The 25,990-nt window shown below is 42.6% G+C and overlaps 1 protein-coding gene across 3 annotated transcripts in view; it reads right to left on the reverse strand.

The window, feature by feature from the left end:
• Positions 1-797: 797 nt before the first annotated feature.
• LOC134349758 (P2Y purinoceptor 8-like) overlaps positions 798-25,990 on the reverse strand; it is a 51,804-nt gene continuing 26,611 nt past the window's right edge. For all 3 annotated transcript variants that reach the window (XM_063054589.1, XM_063054588.1, XM_063054590.1), the window contains one exon: positions 798-8,353. In XM_063054589.1, the coding sequence (XP_062910659.1) occupies positions 7,329-8,318 (990 nt within the window). In that variant the 5' untranslated portion in view covers positions 8,319-8,353 and the 3' untranslated portion in view covers positions 798-7,328. The remainder of the gene's footprint in view (positions 8,354-25,990) is intronic.

Below are 25,990 nucleotides of genomic sequence, written 5' to 3' on the forward strand. Positions count from 1 at the left end.
GCAGAGAGAGAGGGAGAGAGAATAGACGTTAACAAGATTATGAGAGGCAGAGATAAAGTGGACAGAGAGTATGTCTAATACCAGAGGGCATACATTGAAAGTGAGAGGTGGTAGGTTCAAGGGGAAAGTGAGGGGTAAGATTTTTACTCAGGGAATCATGGATGCCTGGAATGCACTAGATTAGATTAGATTAGATTAAATTTTATTGTCATTGTGCCGAGTACAGATACAAAGCCAATGAAATGCAGTTAGCATCTAACCAGAAATGCTAAGAATAGTGTTATTTACAAAATAACTAGCTACCTGGTATGGTGGTAGAAGTAAATATATCTGAAGATTTTTAGAGATGTTTGGATAGGTACATAGAAGCAAGGGGGTTGGAGGAATATGGACATGGTGTAGGTTGGAGGGTTTAGTGTTTGGGTGTATTTTAGCTGGTTCGACACAATATTGTGGTCCAAGTGGCCTGTTCCTGGGCTGTACTGTTCTGTGTTGTATGTTCTACGTACTGGAAGGTCCATATTACTTCTCCTGTGTCTGTGACTAAGTCAATTTATTGAATTGAGTTCATCCTGCATTTACAGGTATGACCTTGATCATTGTAAATTGAAAGCAATGTTAAGACTTCACTGTAATTATACAGTATAATATGCAGAACAACATCGAAAAAGTGTACTAATATACCATCAAAATGTTATCAAAAGCTTTTATTATATAAAAATGAATTTAATTACAAAATTTACATAAATTCTACATCCCTTGCAATAAATAACAAGGGGAATGTATTAACACCCCATTCAATTACAAACATCCCAGGTACAATAAGCATAGTTAATGGGAGGATGGTTTACCTCCTTGCGAAAGTGTACATATGGAAAAAAATAGAATGTCATCAAAAGAAAAGTTATATAAAATTGCATTGAAAGTTACAGCTTAGAAACAGGGCAAGCATTTCTCTTCAGGGTAAAATGCTGGAGAAAATCAGTAGGTCAGGCAGCAACTCTGAAGAGAGAAACTGGAAGGTGATAGGTGGTTCCTTCTTCGATAGCATTACCTTTCAACCTATCACCTCCCAGCTTTTCACTTCATGCGCCCTCACCCACCCACCTACCTTCCCCCACACTGGGTTTCACCTTTCACCTTCTAGTTTGCACTCCTTCCCCTTCCTGCACATTATTATTCTGGCTTCTTTCCCCCTTCCTTTCCAGTTCCGAGGAAGGGTCTTGGCCCAAAGCGTTGACTCTTTATTTCTTTCCATATTCACTGACTGAGTTCCTCCAGCATGTTGTGTGTCTTGTTGTGGATTTCCAGCATCCGCAAAAACTCTTGTGTTTATAGTTCCCTTAGGAGGAAAGTCTGAGTGGATTGTCTGTGGGCCTGCACTTTGAAGTTCAGAGTTTAGAAGGGATGGACATACTGAATTATGTAAGATCCTGGGTGGGGATGGAGCTTGATAAGGTGAATCTTGCTGCTTTAGAATAATGTATTTTGTTCATTTACTATAATACAGATGTGGAGGAGTTCCTTCTCTCGGATGGTTATGAATCTTTGCAACTCTCCACTGAGAGAAGTGTGGAGGTGGGATCACTAAATGTATTAAGGGATGAGATGGATGGAATTTGGAGCAACAGGTCAGAAAGTGAGGCTGAGGTGTAAATTACATTATCTTGTCCTGAGCTCTGCGGCGAGCTGTAGAGCATTGGGCTCCTGGGTTTCTCAATCACTTGTATTTACTAATTGTTGTCTTAACTTGAGTTGTTAAGCTCTTGTGCTTTCTGTTTAATCTTGTCAAGTTAATTGTGGCTGGCATGGGTTTTCTGAATTCTGTGATTATTTAAAGCAGACTCCTGATTAGCACTCTTTGTGGAGTCCTTGTATTGAGAAAATTCATCTTGCGGAGTCGTTCAGCCATGCCACTGATACTCTGTTGGAATTCCTATGTATGCCTTTTGCTTCTGCCTCTGCATGGCAGTCTGCCGTTCCTCTACACCTGGACTCAGTCATTGCCGGTCCTCACCGTGATGCATCTGTAACCTTACGGAATAGTAAAGCAGGTTTGAGGAGCCAAATGTTTCACTTTTGCTTTTATATCTAATATTCTCAAATGACCCAGGCTGTTTTTCTCTTCCTTTACCTCATCCACCTATCACTTCCCAGCTTCTGACTTCAATCCCCTCAACTGTGCCCTCAATTCCCCCCCCAACCCCTGCCACCAACTTCCTGCTCACCTGGTCTCACCTGTCACCTGCCACCTGTACTCCTTCCCCTCCCGTCATCTTATTCCGGTTTCTGCTTCCCTCCTTTCCAGTTCTGATGAAGGGTCTCAGCCCAAAGCATCAGCAGTTTATTCCCCTCCATAGATGTTGTCTGACTTTCTGAGTTCCTCTAGCATGTTCTGTGTGTTGCTCAAGATTTCCAGTATCTGCAGAATCTCTTGTATTGAAAAACTCCTAGAAGCTTTCCCCATCTTAGCTTAAATGAACATACTCTGGTGTTCGATATTTCTATCTCGAGAGACTATTTCTGATTATCTACCCTACCTAAATCTTTCATAAACTGATAAATTGTCAGCTTGAACCAGTCTGGCCATTCTCCTTTGACCTCTCTCATTAACGAGGCATTTTCAGCCACAGAGCTGCCATTTACAGGATGTTTTTTTTGTTTTGAACACCATTCTTTGTAAACTCTAGGGACTGTTGAGTGTGGAAGTCCCAGGAGGTTAGCAGTTTCCAAGACAGTCAAACGGCCCCCATCTGTCATCATTCCACAGTCAAAGTCACTTCTTCCCAATTTGGATGTTTGTTCTGAACAACAACTGAACTTCTTAACCATGGCTGCATGCTTTTATGCATTGAATTGCTACCACCTGATTGGCGGATTAGATATTTGCATTAATGAATACCTAATAAAGTGGCCACAGAGTGTAAATTTGCTCCCTCATAGTTCCAGGTTCAATCTTGACCTTGGGTGCTGTCGGTGTGGAGTTTCCTTGTTCTCATTATGAGGCATGGGCTCCGGTTTCCTATCACCAGTCAAATGTATGTGGGTCAGTAGGTTAGTTTGCCACCGAAAATTGTTCCTAATGTGTAGATGCATGATGAAATCTGAGGGGAAATTGAGAATAATAAAATGGATGAGCGAAAATGAGTAGGTACTCCAAATGTTTGAGGAGATCAGCAGGTCAGGCAGCATCTATGGAAATGAATAGACAGTTAATGTTTTGGGCCAAGACACCTTTTCAGGACTGGAATGGAAGGGGGAAGGAGTCAGAAGAAAAATGTTAGAGGAGGGGAAGGAGGGAAAGCTTGAAGGTGATAGGTAAAGCCAGGTGGGATGGAAAGGTAAAGGGCTGGAGATGAAGGAATCTGAGAGAAGAGAAGAGCAGACTATGGAGAAAGGGAAGAAGGCGGTGCACTAGGGGGAGCTGATATGTAGGTGTGGAGAAGCGGTAAGAGGCCAGAGTGGGGAATAGAAGAATAGAGAAAGGGGAGGGAAAAAAATTACCAGAAGGAGAACTCAATGTTCATATCATCAGTTTGGAGTCCATCTAGATGGAATATGAGGTGTTACTCCTCTGCCCTAACAGTGGCCTCAACATGGCAAAAAAGGCGTTCATAGACTGACATGTCAGAATGGGAATGGGTATGGAAGTTAAAATGGTTGTCCACCAGGAAGTTCCGATTTTGGCAGATGGAGCAGAGGTGCTCAACAAAGTGGTCTCCCAATTTATGATGGTCGCACCAGTGTAAAGGAGGCCACACCAGGAGCACGAGATACAATAGACAAGCCCAACAAATTTACAGGTGAAACGTTGCCTCACCTGAAAGGGCTGTTTGGGGCCCTGAATGAAGGTGATGGAAGAGGTAAAAGAGCAGGTATATCATTTCTGTACCTTGCAGGGATATGTGACAGGACAGAGATTAGTGGGGAGGAATGAATGGACAAGAGAATCATGGAGGGAGTGCTCCCTGTTGGCAATGGGTGGGGACGGGGAGGTAAACATGAGTTTACTGGTAGGGACTCCATTGAAGATGGTGGAGGTTGTGGAGAATAATATGTTGGATGTGGAGGCTCATGGGTAGTAGGGAAGGACAAGAGGAACTCTATCCCTGTTAAGCCAGTGGAAAGATGGGGAAAGAGTGGATGTCCAGGAAATGGAGGAGATGTGGGTGAGGGCAGCATTAATGGTGGAGGAAGGGAAACTCCATTCTTTGAAGAAAGAGGATATCTCTGATGTCCTGGAAAGGAAAACCTCATCTTGGGAACAGATGCAACAGAAACAAAGGACCTGAGATTAGAGAATAGCATTTTTACAGGAGACAGGATTGGAGGGAGTATAGACAAGATAACCATGGGAATCAGAAGGTTTCTAAAAGATGTCAGTTGACAGTTTGTGTCCAGAGATGGAAACAGAAAGATCTAGAAAAGGGAAGCAGATGTCAGAAATGGACCAGGTGAATTTAAGGGCAGGGTAGAAGTTGGAGGCAAAATTGACGATCTCAGCACGGGTGCATGAAGCAGCGCCAATGCAGTCATCGGTGTAGCAGAGGAAGAGGTGGGGAGCATTACCAGTGAAGGCTTGGAACATGGGCTGTTCTACATAGCCAACAAAAAAGCAGGCATGGCTGGGGCCCATGGCTATCTTTGAGTCTGTAGAAAATGAGAGGAGCTGAAAGAGAAATTGTTGAGGGTGAGGACCAGTTCTGCCAGACCATGTAGGGTGGTGGTGAAGGGGAACTGTTTGGGTCTTTTGTTGAGAAAACTGCGGTGAGCTTTAAGGCCTTCTTGAAGGGGGTGGGGGGAATAGAAGTATATAGGGACTGGACATCCATGGTGAAAATGAAGCAGTCAGGGCCAAGGAATTAGAAGTTGTTGAGGAGATCCAGAGCATGAGAAGTGTCATGGATGTATGTGGGAAGGGACTGAACTAAGGGGGATAGAATAGCGCTGAGCTATGTGGACACGAGTTCAGTGGGGCAGAGAAAATGGGCCTACCCCCAACAGTTAGAGTAAGGAAGCTATGAGTTTGATGGCAATGGTTGGGAGGTCTCTGGAGCCAATGAGGTCAGTGATGATGTCAGAAACAGGTTTCCTATTGTCTGTAGTGGGGTTTTTTTCAAGGGAAGGATAAGGGGTGGTGCCTGAGAGTTGCTACCTGACCTCAACAAGGTCGAGGTCAGTCCACCACACAACAACAGCACTCCCTTTGTCTGTGTGTTTGATGGTAAGGTTGGCATTGGTGCGGAGAGAGTGGAGGTCAGTGTGTTCAGAGGGCATAAGGTTCAGAGGGAAAAGATCCAGAGCAGGTAGAGAACCAGAGTGGGGAGTTCATGACGAGAAGTAGGGTTGTGGCTGAAGAAGACTCAGTGGGCTGAAGGACTGTGTAGATGCTATGTGATTCTGTGACAAATCCTGTTTTCCCTCTTACATTTCCATCAACTCCGAAACCCCTCCCTGATTTTCCCATCACCCACCTGGACAATTAACTATGGCCGGATATTTCAGTGAACCAGCACATCTTGGGCATGTGGGAGGAAACTACAGCACTTGGGGAGAAATGCACATGAGTTGCAAGGAGATCATGTAGATTTCATACAGAGAATACCCAAGGTCAGGACCACCACACCACCGAGACATGTTCTCTTTTCGCTACTGCCATCAGGAAAAAAGTACAGGAGCCTCAGGACTTACACCACCAGGTTCAGGAACAGTTATTACCCCTCACTCGTCAGGCTTTTGAACCAAAGAGGGCAACTCCACTCAACTTCACTCGCCTCATTATTGAAATGTTCCCACAACCAGTCAACTCACTTTTAAGCATTCTTCATCTCATTTTTCTCAATATTTATTGTTTGTTTATTTATTTATTATTATTCCCAAAGTTGAGTAGTCTTTCATTCATTCTGTTATGGATATTATTTTAACGATTTATTGAGTATTCACACAAGAAGATGAATCTTAATATTGTATATGGTGACATACATGTACTTTGATACTAACTTTATTTTTCACTCTGAACCCAAATCTCCTGACCTGTGAATGTCATTGATGAGTGCAATACCTGTTTCAGGAGAAGTCGCTTCGTGCAGATTGTCTTCAGATTGTGGAACTCAAAATCTCAGGTAAATTAAGGCAAATAATGGTGCAGTTATGTGCATTATGTGGGGGTCACCAGTAAAACTTGCAAATTATGCCTATTCCTTGTTGTTCTTGTATAACTGATAGTGATTTGTCTTCTTGGACTGATGTAACCTGCATGTTGAAGGTACCGCCCAAATTTTATTAGGAAGTAAGTTTCAGGATTCTGTCCCAATAACAATGAAGGAACAGTAATGTCATACCAGTTTGGGATGGTAAGTAACTTGGAGGAGGATTCTGTGTCTGCTGTATTTGTTTTGGGAAGCATCTTTTGATATTGAGCAAGCTTTGGTCCCATTATCTAAAAAGGGATATGCTGGCATTGGTAAGGATCCAGAGAAGGATCACAAGAATGATCCTGGGAATGAAAAGGTCATATGAGGAGCACAAGATGGCTCTAGATCTGTACTCGTTGGAGTTTAGAAGAATAAGGGGGATCTCACTGAAACCTATCAAATATTGAAAGGCATAGGTAGAGTGGATGTTGAGAGGATGTTTCCTAAAGTGAGGGAGTTTAGGATAAGAGCGTACAGTCTCAGAATAGAAGGATACCTCTCTAGAACAGAGATGAGGAGGAATTTTACAGAATGGTTAATGTGTGGAATTATTTGCTACAGATGTCTCTCGGGGCCAAGCCATTGAATATATTTAATGTGGAGGTTGATAGGTTCTTTATTAGTTAGGACATCAGAGGTTACTGGGAGAAGGCAGAAAAATAGCATTGGGGAGATAATAAATCAGCCATGATGAAATGGCGGAGCATATACAATGGGCCAAATGGCCTACTTCTACTCCTATGCCTCATGGTCTTATGGTCTTTTTACATGTTTGCTGTATTTTTCTTTTTTGGTGACAGAGATCAGGGAAGTATCTTTTGATATATTAGTGTGATGTCAAGAAGCATGAAGTTATAAAAGTTAACAATATTACAATTTGCTAAGTACTTCCACTCCCTGGATTTTGATGCATTTCCTAACCACTTCCAAAAGATCTGTTGACTTCTGCCTTTAGATTCAGCCCCATCTGGTAGCATCAGATTGTATACTGTATAAGAAAAGATGTCAAATCCGAGTCCTTCTTTCTCCTTACCAATCCACTACAGTTCGAGTTGACCAATTATAAGGCGAGACCTTTTAGGTATCTTTCTTCCCTGAATACTTGGTTTGGCCAGTTGACACGTGTCATTAACTCTAAGCTGCACTAGACATCGCTGTTGGAGGTGAGGTTATGTCATTCCCATCATGCGACTGCCTCTGATTTAGTAAATGATAGACACATTGCTGGAAATCTGAGGAAGCAAAGCAGAAAATAAATGGATTGAGACAGCTGTTGAAACAGCTGAGTAACAAGGTCAGCTTGTAGGCTGTGTAGCAACCCTTATTGTAGGCGAGCCTCAGTATGATGTGAATTAAGAGGGTGATGTTGCTGGGGAGAAAGCACACGATGAAGACCGAAAGCACAGTAATGGCTAAGTATATCGCTCTTTTTTTCTTCTTATGCTCCTTTGTGTGAGAATTCTGGGAGAGTTTCAGTATGACTAACACATAGCATACAATGGTGATGCTAAATGGGATCAGGAAGAGCAGAACAAACAGGGTGAAGAGGAACAATCCCCATGTATATCGGTTAGGAAGGATATTTTCCTTAAGTACATCAAAACAAGTAGTAATATTGAGCTCCTGAACCTCAAATGTTAAATCATTATATTCAAAAGGCAGTAGAACAATCAGCAAAGTCACCCATATTCCCAGGCAAGCAATCACAGCATGCCTTCTTTTCCACACAGATTTGTACCATATAGGAAAGACAACTCCGAGATAGCGTTCGATGCTAATAAATGTCATTGTCAAGATGGAGCAATACATATTAGCATAAAATAACGTGCTGACAAAGGTGCAATGGCTGTTGCCAAAAACCCAGTTGCTGTTGTTTAGGTGGTAGGCAACCTGGAAAGGCAGGAAGAAGGCAAGTAGGAGGTCGGTGATTGCTAGGTTGATCATGAAAATGACCAAGGGTGTCTTGGGATGGGTTTGAAAGCAAAGCAGTACCAAGGAGATGCCGTTGCTGGGCAGACCAATGATGGTGATGGCCAGGTAAATGACAGGAATGGTGATTCGAATGACAGTGCTGTTCAGCATTTCCAATGTTTCGTTGTCCAGCCTTGTTGTATTCATGTTCATGCCACCTTGCGCACAGCTGGTCACTCGAGGTTTAGCTTCGAAGAGATGAAGGAGATTAGCTTATTTGTCACATATACATCGAAATGTCAAAACATGCAATGAAATATATTGTCCGCATTGACAGCCAATACAATCCAATACACTAGGTGGCCTCTTTATTAGGTACACCTGTACACCTGCTTGTTAATCCAAATATCTAATCAGCCGATCATGTGGCAGCAATTTGATGCATAAAAGCATGCAGACATGATCAAGAGCAGGGCTTCCCAACCAGGGGTCCACAGACCCCTTGCTTAATGGTGTAGGTCCATGGCTTAAAGAAAGGTTGGGAACCCCGGGTCAAATTCAGTTGTTGTTCAGACCAAGCACCAGAATGGGACAGAAATGTGATCTAAATGACTTTAACCATGGAATGATATTTGATGCCAGATGGGGTTATTTGAGTATCTCAGAAACTGCTAATCTCCTGGGGTTTTCATGCACCATCTTACTGAGATCAGTGTACAAAAAATAACACATCCAGTGAGTGGCGGTTCTGTGGGTGAAAACGCCTTGTTAATGAGAAAGGTCGGAGAAGAACAGTCAGACTGGTTCAAGCTAACAGAAAGGCAACGGTAACTCAAATAACCACACTTTACAACGGAAGAGCATCCATGAATGCACAACGTGTCAAACCTTGAAGCAGATGGGCTACGGTAGCAGAAAACCATGAACATACACTTGGTGAGTGTATGCGCTGGAGGCAGCCCACGAGTCTTGCCATGCTTCCGGCACCGACCTAACTTGTCCACAACATACTAACATCAATCAGTACTCCTTTCGGAATGTGGGGGGGAAACTGGAGCACCCAGTGGAAACCCACATGTACAAACTCCTTACGGGCAGTGGCAGTGGTGGGAATTGAACCCTGACTTTCTGATCGCCGTCACTGTAAAGCGTTATGCTAAATTCTACTTTTCCGTGCTGCTCCATATTGTGCACTTTCTAATGAAACAAGTGAGAATGAGTCACTTTTACTGTGGTACTTATGAGAAATTCCAGCACAGATTCTAAACACAAAAAATCTGCAGATGCTGGAAACCTTGAGTGATGTACACAAAATTCTGAAGGAGCTCAGCAGGCCAGGCAGTATCTATGGAGAGGAATAAAGTGTCGCCATATCAGGCTGAGACTCTTAATCAGGTTTCATGATGAAGTCAGAGACCTTGATCAGATATGAGATCTGATGAGATGAAACTCCTGTTGAAGAATCATGGCACGAAAAGCTGACTGTTCATTTCCTTCCATAGATGCTGCCTGATGTGCTGAGGTCCACCAGGATTCGTGTGCGTGGCCCGGCATAAATTTGAGAGTCTAAATGTCCTCTGTACCTTGAGGATTCTGCTTTGCTAAGCCTTCATTTGGTTTCCGTGTTTGACCGTGAATCTTGTGGGAAGCTCCCTGTTAATTTTTTTAAATTATTTGTTTAAAATACATTTATTTTTCTTTTCTCTGCAGGTTTCTTATATATAACTGTTTAAGAGTTCTTACTTCTCTATATAATCAGTGTTTTTTTAAAGTTTAATCTTTGTAGTTTTCCTGTGGGTTCTATTTCATTTATTTAGAGATACAGAATGACAAATGGCCCTTCTAACCCAACACGGCCTCGATGCCCAATTACATGCATGTGACCAAATAACCTACTATCTTTGGGAAGTGAGAGGAAACCGGAGCATGCAGAAGAAGCCCACATGGTCACGGAGAGAACGTACAAACTCCTTACAGACAGCAGCAGGAATAGAACCCAGGTTGCCGGCAGTATAAAGCATTGTGCCAACCGCCATGCTACTGTGCCATCCTCTGTCGTACTGGTTACCTTCTCAACAAAAGGATTCTTGGCCTGGTGGAAATCAGTTTGCTTTCCATTTCATCCATAAGTTCACTTATAATATCTCATTATTTTAACTAATATGCAACATCATTCACAAACCTCAAATACATAAAGTAACCCCCTTGTCTGACAAAACATTACAGGCTGATGAACTGACTCCTGTTCTTTAGGCAGCCCACCCTCCCCACAGTTATTTTAGTTATGTTGCATCTAACCTTTGAAAACACTCAGAAATATTTCTCGGTGGGAGGCGAAGATGGTGACACGACGCAGCTCGCAGCGGCCACTCCGGTGGTGATGTCTGTTATTTGTCAAGTAGGGTGCCGTGCACAATCCTGATTTGATGGAGACGGACGTGAGAGCACGAAGGAACATCTGGTGAAACTTCTGAAATGCCTGCTTCGCTGCTGCTGCTACTGTGTGGTCCAGAATCTCCAGAGGAGAAGGCCCCAAGTCCTCGGCTTTGCTTGTTGCTCGGTGGCTGGGGGGGGGGGGGGTCGAAGTGCTCGGCAGAGGATGGTGCTCGGAGTGGCTGTGTCGGAAGGGCTGGTCGGAGGCTCGAAGTTTTCGGACAAACTCAGAGTCTGCTGGGGTCGAATGCTTTCAATGGTGCTGTATTGGCAAGTTGGCGGCGCTTGGAGGTTCACGGCAGGGAGAGTTTTCTCCCTTCTGCCGCCTGTGTGAGATGATGAGCCTATCAGAACTTTGAGACTTTCTTTTACCGTGCCCATGGTCTGCTCTTTATCAAATTATGGTATTGCTTTGCACTGTTGTAACTACATGTTATAATTATGTGGTTTTGTCAGTTTTAGTCTTTGGTTTGTCCTGTGTTTTCTTGTGATATCATTCTGGAGGAACGTTGTATCATTTTTTAATGCATGCATTTCTAAATGGCAATAAACGAGGACTGAGTGTCCTCATAATCTAACTTCATTTTTATTATATTTAATTTAATTAATTTATTTAGAAATACAGCGTGGAACAGGACTGTCTGGACCAACAAGCCACGTCACCCAGCAACCCACCTATTTAACACTTACCTATTGACCGGACAATTTACAATACCGATTAACCTGGTAACCGGTACGCCTTTGGACTGTGGGAGGAAACCAGAGCACCCGGAGAAAACCCATGCAGTCATGGGGGAGATCCTGCAAGCTCCTTGCACACAGCGCTGGAATTGACCTCTGAACTCTGACACCCCGAGCTGTAGCAGTGTCATGCCAGCTGCTTTATTGCCATGGTGCCCCACAGCACTTAAAATGGGGTTCATCCTATTCTTAAACTTTGACTCAAGCTTGACTTTGTTTATAGAGCATGCTTTGCACAGTCGTCTACTGCTGCATTTTTAAGTGTGAACCTCAAAAATTTCTGCCTACACTATGAGACCGATTGCCTGTGTTTATTTTTGTCATAATCTCTTATTCCCTTTCTCTCACAGTTCCTCTACATCTCAAGAAGCAAAAAAAGCAAGATGAAACAGACATCTCTTAAACTATTTTTACTACTCTGAATTTACACCTCACTCAGTAACTTAGGGCAAGAAGCCACCTTCAGTGTACAATATTTTGACATTGAGGGGCATGTAATTTTGAGGAAGTAGAGAGGCTACAGAAGGACTTAAACAGATTAGGAGAATGGGCAAAGAAATGACAGCTGGAATACAGTGTCGGGAGTAGTATGGTCATGCACTGTGGTAGAAGAAATGAAAGGGCTGACTATTTTCTAAATGGAGAGAAAGTGCAAAAAACTGAGATGCAAAGGGACTTGGGAGTCCTTGTGCAGTATTCTTGAAAGGTTAATTCGCAGGCTGAGTCTATGGTGAGGAAGGCAAATGCAATGTTAGCATTCATTTCAAGAGGACGAGAATAAACAAGGTTGTAATGTTGAGAGTTTATAAAGCACTGGTGAGGCTTCACGGAGTGGTGTGAGCAGTTTTGAGTCCCTTATCTTAGAAAGGATGTGCAGAAACCGGAGAAGGTCCAAGGGAGGTTCACAAAAATGACTCCAGTATTGAATGGCTTGTCATATGAAGTGTGTTTGATAGCTCTGGGCCTGTATTTGCTGTTATTCAGAAGAATTCGTCATTGAAACCTATCGAATGTTGAAAGGCCTTGATAGAGTGAATGTGGAGAGGATATTTGCTATGATGGGAGTATTTAAGACCAGAGGACACAGCCTCAGAATAGAGGAGCATCCTGTTAGTATGGAGATGAGGAGGAATTTCTTTAGCCAAAGAGTGGTGAATCTGTGGTATTCACTACCCAGTTGTCTGTGGAGGCCAAGTCTTTGGGTATATTCGAGGCAGAGTTTGATAGATTCTTGATTGGTCAAGGCATGAAGGGATATGGGGAGAAGGCAGGAGTTAGAGCTGAGAGGAAAAAGGAACATTGGATCAGCCCATGATGAAATGAAGGAGCAGACTCGATGGGCCAAATGGCCTAATTCTGCTCCTATATATGATAGTCTAATAATCTTATATCCTTAATGCAATGTCAAAGACATGAATGAGAAATTCTTTCAAGAGTTGAATCCTGCTCACAAGGTGGCAGGCCTTGATGTACCTGGTAGGGTTCTAAAAACCTGTGTCAACCAGCTAGCAGGTGTGTTCAAAAATGTTTTCAATCTCTCATTGCTACAGTTGGGAAGTCCCACCTGCTTTAAAATGGTAGCAATCATACCAGTGCTCAGGAAGAGCAGGGTGAGATGCCTTAATGACTATCATCCAGTAGCATTACATCTATTTGATGAAATGTTTTGAGTGGTTCGTTATGCTAGAGACACTCCTGCCTCAGGAAGGACCTCGACCCACTGCAATTTGTCTATTACTACATTGGCTCTTCACAGGGCCTTGGATCACCTGGACAATACTAATACTTATGTCAAGTTGCAGTTTATTGACTACAGCTCAGCTTTTAACATAATCGTTCCTACAGTTCTGATCAAAAAGCTCCAAAACCTGAGGCTCTGTACCTCCCTCTTCAACTGGAACCTCAACTTCCTTACCGGAAGACCACAGTCTGTGCTGATCAGAAATAACATCCCCATCTCACTAATAATCAACACTGGTGCACATCAAGGATGTGTGCTTAGCCCGCTGCTCTACTCTTCCTGCACCAATGACTGTGTGGCTAGGCACAGCTCACATGCATCTCTAAATTTGCTGAGCACACATCTATTGCTGGCAGGATTTCAAATGATGACAAGAAGGCATACAGGAGTGAAACAGATCAGCTAGCTGAGTGGTGTTACAGCAACAACCTTGCACTCAACATCAGTAAGAGCAAAGAATTGATTGCAAACTTCAGAAAGTGTAAGAAGAAGGATCACACACTAGTCCTCATCAGGGACTAGAAGTGGAAAGGGTGAGCAATTTCAAGTTCCTGGCTGTCACCATCTCTAAGGATCTATGCAGTTATAAAGAAGGCATGGTAGTGGCTATATATCATTAGGAGTTTGAGGAGATTTAGTATGTCACTAAATTGACTCGTGATTTTCTACAGATGTACTGTGGAGAGCATTTTAAACCGGCTGCATCACTGTCTAATATGGGGAAGGGACACGGCACAGGATCGAAATAAGCTGCAGAAAGTTGTAAACTCAGTCAGCTTCATCATGGGCACTCACCTCCCCGGCATTCAGGACATTTTTAAGACATGATGCCTCAAAAAGGTGTCATCGATCATTAAGGATCTCCATCACCCAGGACCTGTCCTTGTCTCATTTTTACCATCAGGAAGGAGATACAGAAGCCTGAAGGCACACACTCAGTGATTCAGGAACAGTTTCTTCCCCTCTGCCATAGATTTCTGCATGGGTATTGAAACCATTAACACTACCTCACTACCTTTTTTACCCCTTTTGCACTACTTATTTAATTTTTAAAATATATATATACTGTATACTTATTGTAATTTATAGTTATTATTATGTATTGCAATGCACTGTTCCTGCATAACAAGAAATTTCACGACAAATGCTGATACCAATAAACCTGATTCTGATTCTGAAATGGTGGTTTATGGGCTACGTAGGAGGGAAGTATTAGATTGATGGGGTGCAGGTAAATGGATGCTTCAGTTCACCACAACAATACTGACTATCAGGCATATCAAATCATATACATCAGAAGAATAATGCATGGATGATTAATGGTGATCATGATTAGTATTAAACCGATCTGGTTCACCATTAATTTCTCTTGCATGGCGTGCTGCCACAAGAAAGCAACATCCATCATTAACAACCCCCACCATCCGAGCCATGCTCTCTTCTCATTTCTTCTATTGGGGTAGGAGGTTCAGAAGCCTTAGGACCCACACCACCAGTTTGTAGAACATTTATTAAACCTGACAACCATCAGGCTGCTGAACAGGCAAAGATAACTTCACTCACCACAACACCAAACTGACTCTAGGACTTGTAAGCCCACTTTCAAGGGCTCTTATCCAGCCCATGCTCTTAATCTCGTTATTATTTTATTTGCACAGTTTACCTTATTTGCACGTTGGTTGTTTTTCCTGTAAATAGCTGCAAGAAAATGAATCTCAAGGCAGTACATGGTAACATATACATACTTTTATAATAAGTCTGTTTTGAATTTGACTAATGCCCTTTAGTGCAGGAAGTTTGCAGCCCTTGTTTGATCTGATCTAATGTTACTGACATTTAACTGTCCTCAGAGTTGGCCTCGGAAGTCACTTAGTTCAAGGGTAATTAGTATTGAGCATTGAATACTGTGTTGTCTGTCCTGTTGCACCTCCTGTATGAATCATTTCTGTGACCGTTTCCCATAAATTTTCCTGTAATAGTATTGTAATTGTTACCAATTTAAATGTCAATGCATTTCTATGAATGCAATCCTTAAGAATTTCTATGTAATCCTTAAGAATTATAACGTAAATATTTATTTTCATATTGCATGCAATCAAAGGACTTTAATAAAGATTATAAGCAGGTTACCTAGCTCCTTGAACGCACATCATATTTGAATGGGATAACGCCAATAGATAAGCTGTCTGATTTATTAAGTATAGGAAGTGATCATTTTTAGCAGCTCCCTAACAATAGTGAAAGAATACAAAATTAGCCTTTTAGATCAGTCTTTACAATTCCAATGTCCAACTCTGGACCTCACAATCTACCTCGTAATGGCCTTGCACCTTTTTGCCTGCCTGCTCTGCATTTTCCTTATAACGGCTACACTTTATTCTGCATTGTGTTACTGTTTTCCCTTGTGCTACCTCATTGTACTATTTGCAATGAAATGATCTGTATGAACAGTATGCAAGCCAAGTTTTTTCCTTTACCTCAGTATGTGACAATCATTGTCATCATCATTATGTGCTGTGTCATGTGACATCATCATTATGTGCAGTGTCATATGACATGGGTGATCGTGGTCTTTGACCATGATTATTCCTGGCAATTTTGTCTACAGAAGTGGTTTTCCATTGCCTTCTGGGCAGTGTCTTTCCAAGACAGATGACTCCAGTCATTATCAGTAGTCTTCAGAGATTGTCTATAGAGGGCAGTGGTTGCATAACCAGGATTTGTAATAAGCACCAGCTGTTCAAATGACCATCCACCACCTGCTCCCATGACGCTGACTGGGGGACCCAGCAGGTGTTACATCTTGCCCATGGGTGACCTGCAGGCCAGTTGAGGGTAGGAGCGCCTTACACCTTGTTTGGTAGAGACGCACCCCCACCTCACCACCCAAATGGGGTAGGCTCAGCACTCAATAGAATGTGGGAATGATTTAAAAAGAATTACCAAATTACCGGTTTAGAGCAGAGTCTGCATATTTTATTGTGGAAAGACAATGGACAACCCTTTGAGTCATTGCCTCTCAGTTCCAGTGGCTGTACAATCCTGATCTCAGATACTGTCTGTATGTCATCTGCATGTTCTCCAATGGCTGTGTGGGAGGGTGTCTTGCTGGAGCCCGTTTCCACCCATATCCCGAAGACATGCAATTTGGGAAGTTAATTGGCCTACGGAAATTGCCTCCTATAGTTTAGGTGACTGTTAGAATTTGAGGGAGAATCAGAATCACAATCAGAGAACTGATTGAAATCTGGGAATGCAGATCCATAATTCCTTGAAAGTGGCATCACAGGTAGATAGTGTTCTAAAGAGAGCTTTTGGCACATTGGCCTTCATAAGTCAAAGTACTGAATGCAGGAGTTGGGATGCCATGTTCAAAATTCAAAGTACATTTATTATCAAAGTGTGTATACTATATACAACCTTGAGATTTGTCTTCTTACAGGCAGTCACAAAACAAAGAAATCCAATAGAACCCATTAAAAGAAGACCGTGAAGCACCCAAAGTGCAAACAAAAGAGCAAATTGTGCAGGCAATAAAAAGTAAACAAGTAACACTCAGAACTAAAGTTCACAAAAGTGACTCCACAGCCACGAAGCCAGTTCATCACTACAGATGGTCCAGGAGCCCATTAGTTGCAGGCCACAGCCTCAGCTCAGTGCAGAGTGGAATAAACTGCATGGAGCAGTGAGCTGAATACCAGCCCATCATTTGCCTCTGGTCCCAACACCCCAATCTTTTCAATCTGGCCCAGCACTTAAAACAGCCAAACATCCCTGCTCTCAGGCCTGGGCCCCACTGCCTCGATTCGGCCTGTACCACTACACTGCAACCTTACTCCACCCTTGACACTTCTGTTCACTCTGAAAAATTGCCAAGTCGTACAGGCAGTTCAAAAGCACAACTCTGAAAGGGTTGGTGATATTGGTGTTGGAGAGATGAAATTTAGAGTACTGTATCTTGTGCAGTTCTGGTAACCAAAGGCATCTGTTAGTCTTGCGAGACCATGGATCTGCACCTGGAAAGTCTTCAGTCTCCAGGGCGCAGGCCTGGACAAGGTTGTATGGAAGACCGGCAGTTGCCCATGCTGCAAGTCTCCTCTCTCCATGACACCAATGTTGTCCAAGGGAAGGGCAAGGGCCAATACAGCTTGGCACTAGTGTTGTCGCAGAGCAATGTGTGATTAAGTGCCTTGCTCAAGCACACAAAGCGCTGCCTCGGCTGGGGATCGAACTCACGACCTTCAGATCGCCAGTCCAATGCCTTAACCACTTGGCCACGTGCCCAGGTGTTGGCGACCATTTCATTATGGCCGATTCTTTTTACCTCTCAGCCCCAATTTCTTGTCTTCTCCCTATAGCACTTCATGCCCTGACAAATCAAGAAGATTTATTGCTTATTTATTACTATTATTGTTTATTTTTCTATTTTCACTGTTTGTTGTCTTTTGCACACTGGCTGAACACCAAAGTTCGTGCAGTCTTTCACTGATTTCGTTATGGTTATTATTCCATGGATTTATTGAGTATGTTCAGGGTTGTAAATGGTCTCATATATGTACTTTGATAATAAATTTACTTTAGACTTTGAACTTTGAATTTGTTGTGTGAAGAAATTTCTTCTCTGCCTGGTTGTGTACAGCTGTCCCCGTAAGTTGAGACTGCGACCCTTAGTTTTAGACACCAAGTTCTGGTGAACCTTTCCGTTTTGCATCTTCCCTTTCAAGGCCATTGAAACTCAGACTTCTTTATCACACGTATGTCGAAACATATAGTGAAATGTGTTGTTATGCTTTCTGGCACCAAAATAGCATACCCACAATGTCTAGCAGGACAAAACAACACAGAAGCAGCAGCAACAACAACAACAGCAACATTTTTAAAAAAAAACACACAACAGGACAACACACCCCTTTTCTATCTCCCATCCCCCCCTCAGGTACACAGGCCTCCGATCCCAGGCCTCCAACCCTTGGCCTTTTACTCTCAATCTCGCAGATACTGGGCCTTCAGTCTCCAGCCAGGACTTGCCCTCTACCTCCGAACTCACAATCTTCAGTCTTCGATTTTTTGGGCTTTCTAAGTCCAGGTTTACCAAGCTTTGGACTTCGCCTTTCGGCTTTGCCCGCCATACTTTGCTGACCGCTGACTATTGATCCCAGGAGTCAATGAGAATGATGCCCACTTCAGTGAGGTCACTTCTCAATTGCCTAAATTTAAGAGATTACAGGCTGAATCTGCTTAGTCTCTTCCCACAAACTCAGGAATCAATCTGCAGAATCTCTGTTGTAATCCCTCAACTGCAGGATCATTCCTCATTCGTATTCACCATCAACATTATTGTCGTGTCGTATGACGTGGGCGATTATGGTCCTTAACCATAATTGTTCTTGGCAAATTTTTCTACAGAAGTGGTTTGCCATTGCCTTTTTCTAGGCAGTGTCTTTACATGACGGGTGTCCCCAGCCATTATCAATAGTCCAGAGATTGTCTGCCTGGTGTCAGTGGTTGCATAACCAGGACTTGTGACATGCCCCAGCTGCTCGTACAGCCGTCCACTACCTGCTTCCATGATTTCACATGACCCTAATCGGAGAGGGAGCAGCTAAGCAGGTGCTACATCTTACCCAAAGGTGACCTGCAGACTAGCAGAGGGAAGGAGCTTTTCATTGTCTGTCAATATACACTGTGTGACAATAAGAAACCAATGCCAACTTTGGGTGACAATGTAAATCCTGGATATTGCTTAGGACATTTTGAGGGAATAGGCCTTTTAGTGACCAGGGAAGTAGGATTAGTCATGCCAAGAAGAGATCATTACATCAGAAAGGATGTGAGATTAAATTGCCAAGTCAGCTTGGTTTAAATCATACGATGCCAAGTTAACATTTTAACCTTCTGCATTAAGTGCATCATAGCGCACAGCTGTGTGTCATTAAACAGCTGTTGTCCACTTAACTTGATTCACCATTTACAATATATTTTAAATACAGTTGAGAGAATGTTGGCTTGAAATACCTTCAACAATATTCCATAAATGTTCAGAAGACGTAGAAGATGGCAATTTCTTAAAAAGAAAGATATCCTTGTAGTAACGTATGTTTAAAGGCTCTTTCATTTAATTCTTCGGTAGATTACTGGGTGTACACTCAGTAGCCATTTTATTTGGTACCTAATAAAGTGGGCAATGAGTGTATTTTTGTCTGGGTTTGGTCTTCTGTCGCAGCTTTGACATATTGTGCATTCAGAGATGCTTTTCTGCACACCACTATTGTAACATGTGGTTATTGAGTTACTCTCACCTTCCCGTCAGCTTGAACCAGTCTGGCCATTCTCCTCTGACCTCTGTCATTAACAAGGCACTTTCACCCACAAAACATCTGTTTGCTGGATTTTTTTTACCATGTCTGCATGCTTTTATGTATTGAGTTGCTGCCACATGATTGGCTGATTAGATATTTGCACGTACAGGTGGACCCAATGAAGTAGCCACTGAATGTATTTTCTGAATAGCATACTTTTGCAGTTGTGGTCACATGATGTAGAATATTGCATTTATTGAGTGTCTGAGCTCTGAGAATTCAACAAGCAATTTGGAAGGCAAGTGATATATATTTTCGCCATTGCAAGTGGCATGGTAGCCTAGCGGCTAGCATAATGCTTTCAAGTGAGAGTGATTTGGGTTTAATTCCTGCCACTGTCTGTAAGGAGTTAAGGAACTTTCGATATCCTCTCCCTGTCCATGTGGGTTTCCTTTAGGTACTCTGATTTCCTCTCACATTCTAAAAACTACCAGGTTAGTAAGGGTTTGTAAGTTGTAGAAGCACAAACACACACAAAAAAAAATCTGCAGGAACTGGAGATCGAAAGCAGCACACACAAAATAGTGGAGGAACTCAGGAGGCCAGGCAGTATCTCTGGGAAAGAGTAAACAGTCACAGCCTCGGGTCGAGACCCTTCTTCAGCACTAGTAAGAATGGGGAGAAGTCAGGGTAAGAAGGTGGGGAGAGGGGAGGAAGAAATACAAGTTGGGAGGTGATAGATAGAACTGGGAGAGGGGGAAGAAGTAAGTTGTGGGCACGCCATGTTGCTACTGGAAGCATGGCAACACTCGCAGGCTGTTCCCAGCACACGTTAGTTGTTAACGCAAAAGACTATTAAGAGTATCCAAAGTCAAATTGTGGTTTAACAAGACTAAATTCTAAATGAAACGGACCTACAGGTTAAAGTTAGTAAGTTGTGGGCATGCTATGTTGGCCCCAGCAGCATGGCGACACTTTCAGACTGCCCCCCAGCACACCCTCGGATTGTTGCAGGCAACACATTTCACCGTATGTATTAATATTTGATGCACATGTGACAAATTAAACTAATCTCTAAAGATCACATCTGGAGTATTGAGAACAGGTCAGGGATAGGAAAGGTTCAGAAAGTTATGTGCAAAATGTATGGGCAAATGGGACTAGCCTAGTTGGGCACTTTGGTCAGCATGGACAACTTAGCTCTGACTTTTGAGTTTAGATTAATTTTCCCTACCTAATGAAGAATATTGGGTGGCAGAGTGGAGATAGACCTCTAGCAAACGATGTGAACTAGCCTCCATTCCCTGCCCCTACCTTATTATTCTGGCATCTTTCCCCTTTCTTCTCAGTCCTGAAGAAGTGTCTTGGCCCGAAACCTCAATATTCATATCTATAGATGCTGCCTGAGAACCTGCTGAGTTTCCTCGAGCATTTTGTGTGTGTTACTTTGCAGACTTTCTTACGTTCATGTTGCAGAGAGAGATGGAAAAGCTGGAAGTTTACAAGAGGGAGAATGTTAAGATATAAAGAGGCAGTCAAACAGGGAAAATGTTCAAGTGAAACTGAGTGGAACTCGGAAACAAACCAGACTCTGCATCATTCAACAAATGCTCTGCATCTTTGAACAGCAGCTCTAGTCTTTTAAAATAGACTTGTGTATGCTTTTTTTTAATGTCAAATATTAAGCACAGAACAGAAATATGGGGCTGAGATTGAGTATGGGCTACATTATGACTGTACAGACTAATGAAATGAGTGGTCCAGTTTAGAGCATTTTTCAGTTCTAATTTGAACGTTCTAGTGGAATCTGTGTTCACCAACACTTTACAACCTTCATAAAGACAAGAGATTCTACAGATGCTGGACATCCAACGTAAAACATACAAAATGCCAGTGGAACACAGCAGGCCAGGTCAGCACCTATGTAGAGGAATAGACAGTCATTTTTTTTCAGCCTGACCTGTTGAGTTGTTCCAGTACATTGTGTAGGCTAGTTTTCAGCCTTGCTGTCCAAACAATAAGTAAAATATTTTCACTTCGTTTTCCCCAATTTCTTGCCAATTATTTTAAACCAGTGCTCTCTGTTATTGACCCTCTTGCTTATAAGAACTACTTCTCTCTCTGCCCTTTCTAGCTCTGATGATTTTAGACTGCCTCTTCATCATTTCTGAAGAGAGCAGCTTTTTTTTTCCATCTCATTATGGGACTGAAACCTCTCATTCTGTGTTAGCTCAGTTAACCTCCCTTCCATCCTCACCCACACTGTGATCACACTATGATGTCCTCTCTGAAGTGTGGTGCCCAGAAACTGAGATTTGTAATCATTTGCAATAAGAAGTATGACTTATGAATTTTGCAACATCTATGGGTTTTGTATTTCTGCAGGGAATAGTCCTCTGCCCTACTATCCTTTCGGATATGGTGACCATTGAGTCATACAGCAGATTAGCACAGAAACAGGCCATTCAACCCATCTAGTCTGTGCCAAGCTCTTATTCTGACCAGTTCCATTGACCCACACCTGGATCACAGCCCTCCATACTCCTTCCATTCATGTACTTACCCAAATTTCTCTTAAAGTTTGAAATAGAACCTGAAAATCATTCTGCACACTCATCACCCTCTGTCTGAAGAAGTTACCCCTCAGGTCACCCTTTACCCTTAACCCATGACCACTAGTTCTAGTCGTACTCAACCTCAACGGAAAAAGCCAGCTTACAGTAACCCTATCCATGGCCCTCAAAACAACGCAGTGCAAATTATTCCTGCAGTTTTTTAGAAGTTCCACTATTTGGTTTGGACATTGGAAACCATATCTCCAGAAACTCAAGTGGAGTCTAATCAGACTTCTAAATTTACTTTTGTGCTTTAGCAGGAAGTAGACTTGCTTGCAACATTTATCAAGTGTTAACAATTTGGCCATGTCTTTTCCCATATCACATTCACAAATCAGACCTCAAGAGCTTGAGCTGTGGCTCAGGTAGACGATTCTGGGCTTAAGTCTCATTCTGGTGGTTGAGGGCGATTTTCGGATTGAAACTGCAACAAAGCCTTAAGTGTTGCTAAATCTTTCAGATCAAACATTAAGCTAGAATCTGTACTTAGGACTATTTTATTAGCTACCTCCTGCATCTAATAAAGTGGCTACTGAATGCATGTTCATGGTCTTCTGCTGCTGTAATCCATCCTCTTCAAGGTTTAATGTGTTGTGTGTTCAGAGATTCTCTTCTGCACACCACTGTTTGTAAGAGGTTGTTATTTGAGCTAGTGTCACCTTCATGTTAGCTTGAACCAATCTGGCCATTCTCCTCTGACCTCTCTCACTTACAAAGCATTTTCACCCAAGGAATTGCCACTTACTGGATGATTTTTGTTTCTCGCACCATTCTCTGTAAACTCTAGAGCAAGGGTTCCCAACCTCAGATCCATGGACCTCTTGGTTAATGATATTAGTTCAAGGCATAAAAAAAGTTGGGAACCAGAGGTCTAGAGATTCTTGTGCATGAAAATCCCAGGAGGTTAGCAGTTTCTGAGATACTCAAACCACCCCGTCTGCCACCAACAATCAAGTCACTTGGATCACATTCCTTCCCCATTCTGACGTTTGGTCTAAACAACAAGCTGAACCTCTTGACCATATCTGTATGCTTTTATGGATTGAGTTGCTGCCACATGGCTGGCTAATTAGATCATTGCCAATCACAGGTTTACCTCATAAAGCAGTGGCTGAACGTACACAGTCATAGAGTCGGGGAGTAGCAGGCACGGAGACACAGGCCCTTCGGCCCGACAGAATCATACTGTCCACAGCATCCTCATGCAATGAAAAATTCTGTTACAGCCTTTAATTTTTCTAGTACTACGCTGATGCTTAGTTCTCAATCAACATCAGAGAACTTAGTACAGTACAGGAGCAAGCTTTCCAGCCCCCCAATGTCTCTGCTGACCATGATGCTAGTTGATTCATAACCCTCCATTCCTCTCATGTTCACGAGTCTGTCCTAATGCTCCTTAAACACCGCTGTCATGTATGTGAAAACCACCATCACAAAAAACAGATTATTTTATTGTTGGTGTGATTTCACTGTGTAAAATTGGCTTCAGTAATATTCAAATCAATTTACACAAGGTACTCAATTTTTCTGCGTAACCTTTTGTTTTCTCTTTTGTGTTACTTTGACGTACTTATACGATACGGTGCACAGTCATAGACACATATATGTGACTCTGTGGAACTCTGTGTCACGGGAAGCTGTAGAGGCCAAGTCATTCGGTTATCTAAGGCAGAGGGTGATAGATTCTTAATTAGTCAGGGCATGAACGGATACGGGGAGAAGGCAAGAGTTTGGGGCTGAGAGGGAAAATGGATCAGTCATGATGAAATAGCAGAGCAGACTAGATAGGCCAAATGGCCTAATTCTGCTCCTATATCTTATACCTATATAGAGAGGGCTAAGGTACACAGTACTGTATTGAGCGGAGAATGAGTTTGTAAATTTGACGGGAGCAAAGAATGTTTGGAATGGTAGTCCTAGAGCTCTGCAGGAGGGATGGGAGAAAAGGTGACAGAGCAGGAACGCCAGTGATGGTGGGAGTGGTGTGGGTGCAGACTCACCCAGCCTTTAGACATCAGGCAAGGCTATTTGATTCCAAACAATTGGTTTATTTATCATTACAGAATGACTCTCTGGTGTTTCCCGCTCCCTGCCCTCTCCCTTCCCCTTTTCCCAACCATGATTCCCCTCTCCCTTCACCATTCCCTCTCTCAGTCCACAATAGAAACCCATGTCAGAATCAGGTTTAGCATCATTCACATGTCATGAAATTTGTTTTTTTTTGTGGCAACAGTACAGTGCAATACATAAAATTGTTACAGTACTGTGCAAAATTTTTAGGCACCCTAGCTATCTATCTATCTATATGTGTGTGTGTACCTAAGTCTTTTAGATAATACTATTGATGAAATTATGTTTCTGCAAACAAAAGTTTTTTACTGTGTCTCAGTACATAGGGCCATAAAGCACGCAAACAGGCCCTTCTGCCCAACTGGCCCATGCTGACCAAAATGCCATCCAAGCTAGTTACATTTCACAGCATTTGACTCATGATCTTCTAAATTCTCCCATCCACATTCAAGTCCAACTGTATTTTTCATGTTGGTATTGTGCATGTGACAATAATAAATCAATTACCAACATTTAATACATTGTTGTTGTCACTCTTCTATTCTTTCATGTGAGTGTACAATGACACAAAACAATAGAGACAGGAATTAACCACCAGGACCCTCAAACATGCCCAACCTTTCAATATTATCATGGCTGATTTGATATAATTTTCCCTCATGCAGATGTGGGCTTCCTTCGGGTAATCTAGTTACCCACAAAATTTCAAAGATGTATGGCTTAGTGTTAGTAATTTGTGGCATTCCATGTTGGTGCCAAAAGCATGGTAACCTTTGTGGAACACACATCAAAGTTGCTGGTGAACGCAGCAGGCCACCAGCAGGCTGCGTTCACCAGCAACTTTGATGTGTGTTGCTTGAATTTCCAGCATCTGCAGAATTCCTGTTGGTAACGTTTGTGGGATGCCCACGAATATTCACAATTTGTTGGTCGATGACACCAACAACACATTTCACAGTATGTTTTGATGTTTCAATGTATCTCTGGCATGTAAAGCTAATTGTTAATCACAAAGGATGACCGATCTCTGGAACTCTTTATCGTGGAGGGATGTAGAGGTAGATCGTAAAACTTTACTACAGGTCTTGAACAGGGATAAGAACAGATGGTATGAGAAAGTATTTAATTAGGGGAGGGGTGTTATTATGCTATTAGGTATGGACTGGAGGGGGGCATAAATTGGGAACAGATGTTTATGAAAATGCACAATGACAACACTTGCATGGGATTTTGGATAAGTTTGTCCTACTGAGGCCAGGAAAGGATATTAAGATGAAGGAACTGTGGTTGACAAGAGACATCTACTCAAGAGGAAGAAAGAGGCTTACTTAAGGTTTACGAAATAAGGATCAGATAAGGTTTTGCAGAGTCACAAGGTAGACAGAAAGAAACTGAAGAATGGATATAGGAGAAGTAGAATGGGGCATGAGAAGGCCTTGGTGAGTAAAGTTAAGGAAACCCCAGGGTGCTCTACATGTGTGGAGGATAGCCTGAGCTTGGAGTCGGAGGATGTAGGGGAGGGCCTCAGTGAATGCTCTTTGATTTAGTATTCACCAGTGAGTGGAATCTTGACATTTGTGAGGACAGTGTAAAATGTTGATGCTAAAAAAGATGTGCTAGAACTTTGAAAAAACAAGAGGATAGACTTTACAGTGCAGTGACCCAGGATCATTTCCTGCCACTGCCTGTAAGCAGTTTTCACATTCTCACCATGACGGCATGGGTTTTCTCTGGGTGTTCTAGTTTCCTCCCGCGATCCAAAGACGTACTGGTTGGTAGGTTAACTGGTCGTTGTAAGTGGTCTCATGATTAGGCTAGGGTAAAACCGGGGATTGCTGGGCTCAAAGGGTTAAGGGGCCTGTTCTGCACTGTATTTCAGTAAATAAGTAAGTGAATCAATCAGTCAATCAATATCTGGGGCCAGACAGGATTTACCTGAGATTATTATGAGAAGAGAAATTACTCCGAGATTGTCGCGGCTTTGGC

Source organism: Mobula hypostoma, chromosome 7, assembly GCF_963921235.1.
Source record: "Mobula hypostoma chromosome 7, sMobHyp1.1, whole genome shotgun sequence".
Classification (NCBI taxonomy): domain Eukaryota; kingdom Metazoa; phylum Chordata; class Chondrichthyes; order Myliobatiformes; family Myliobatidae; genus Mobula; species Mobula hypostoma.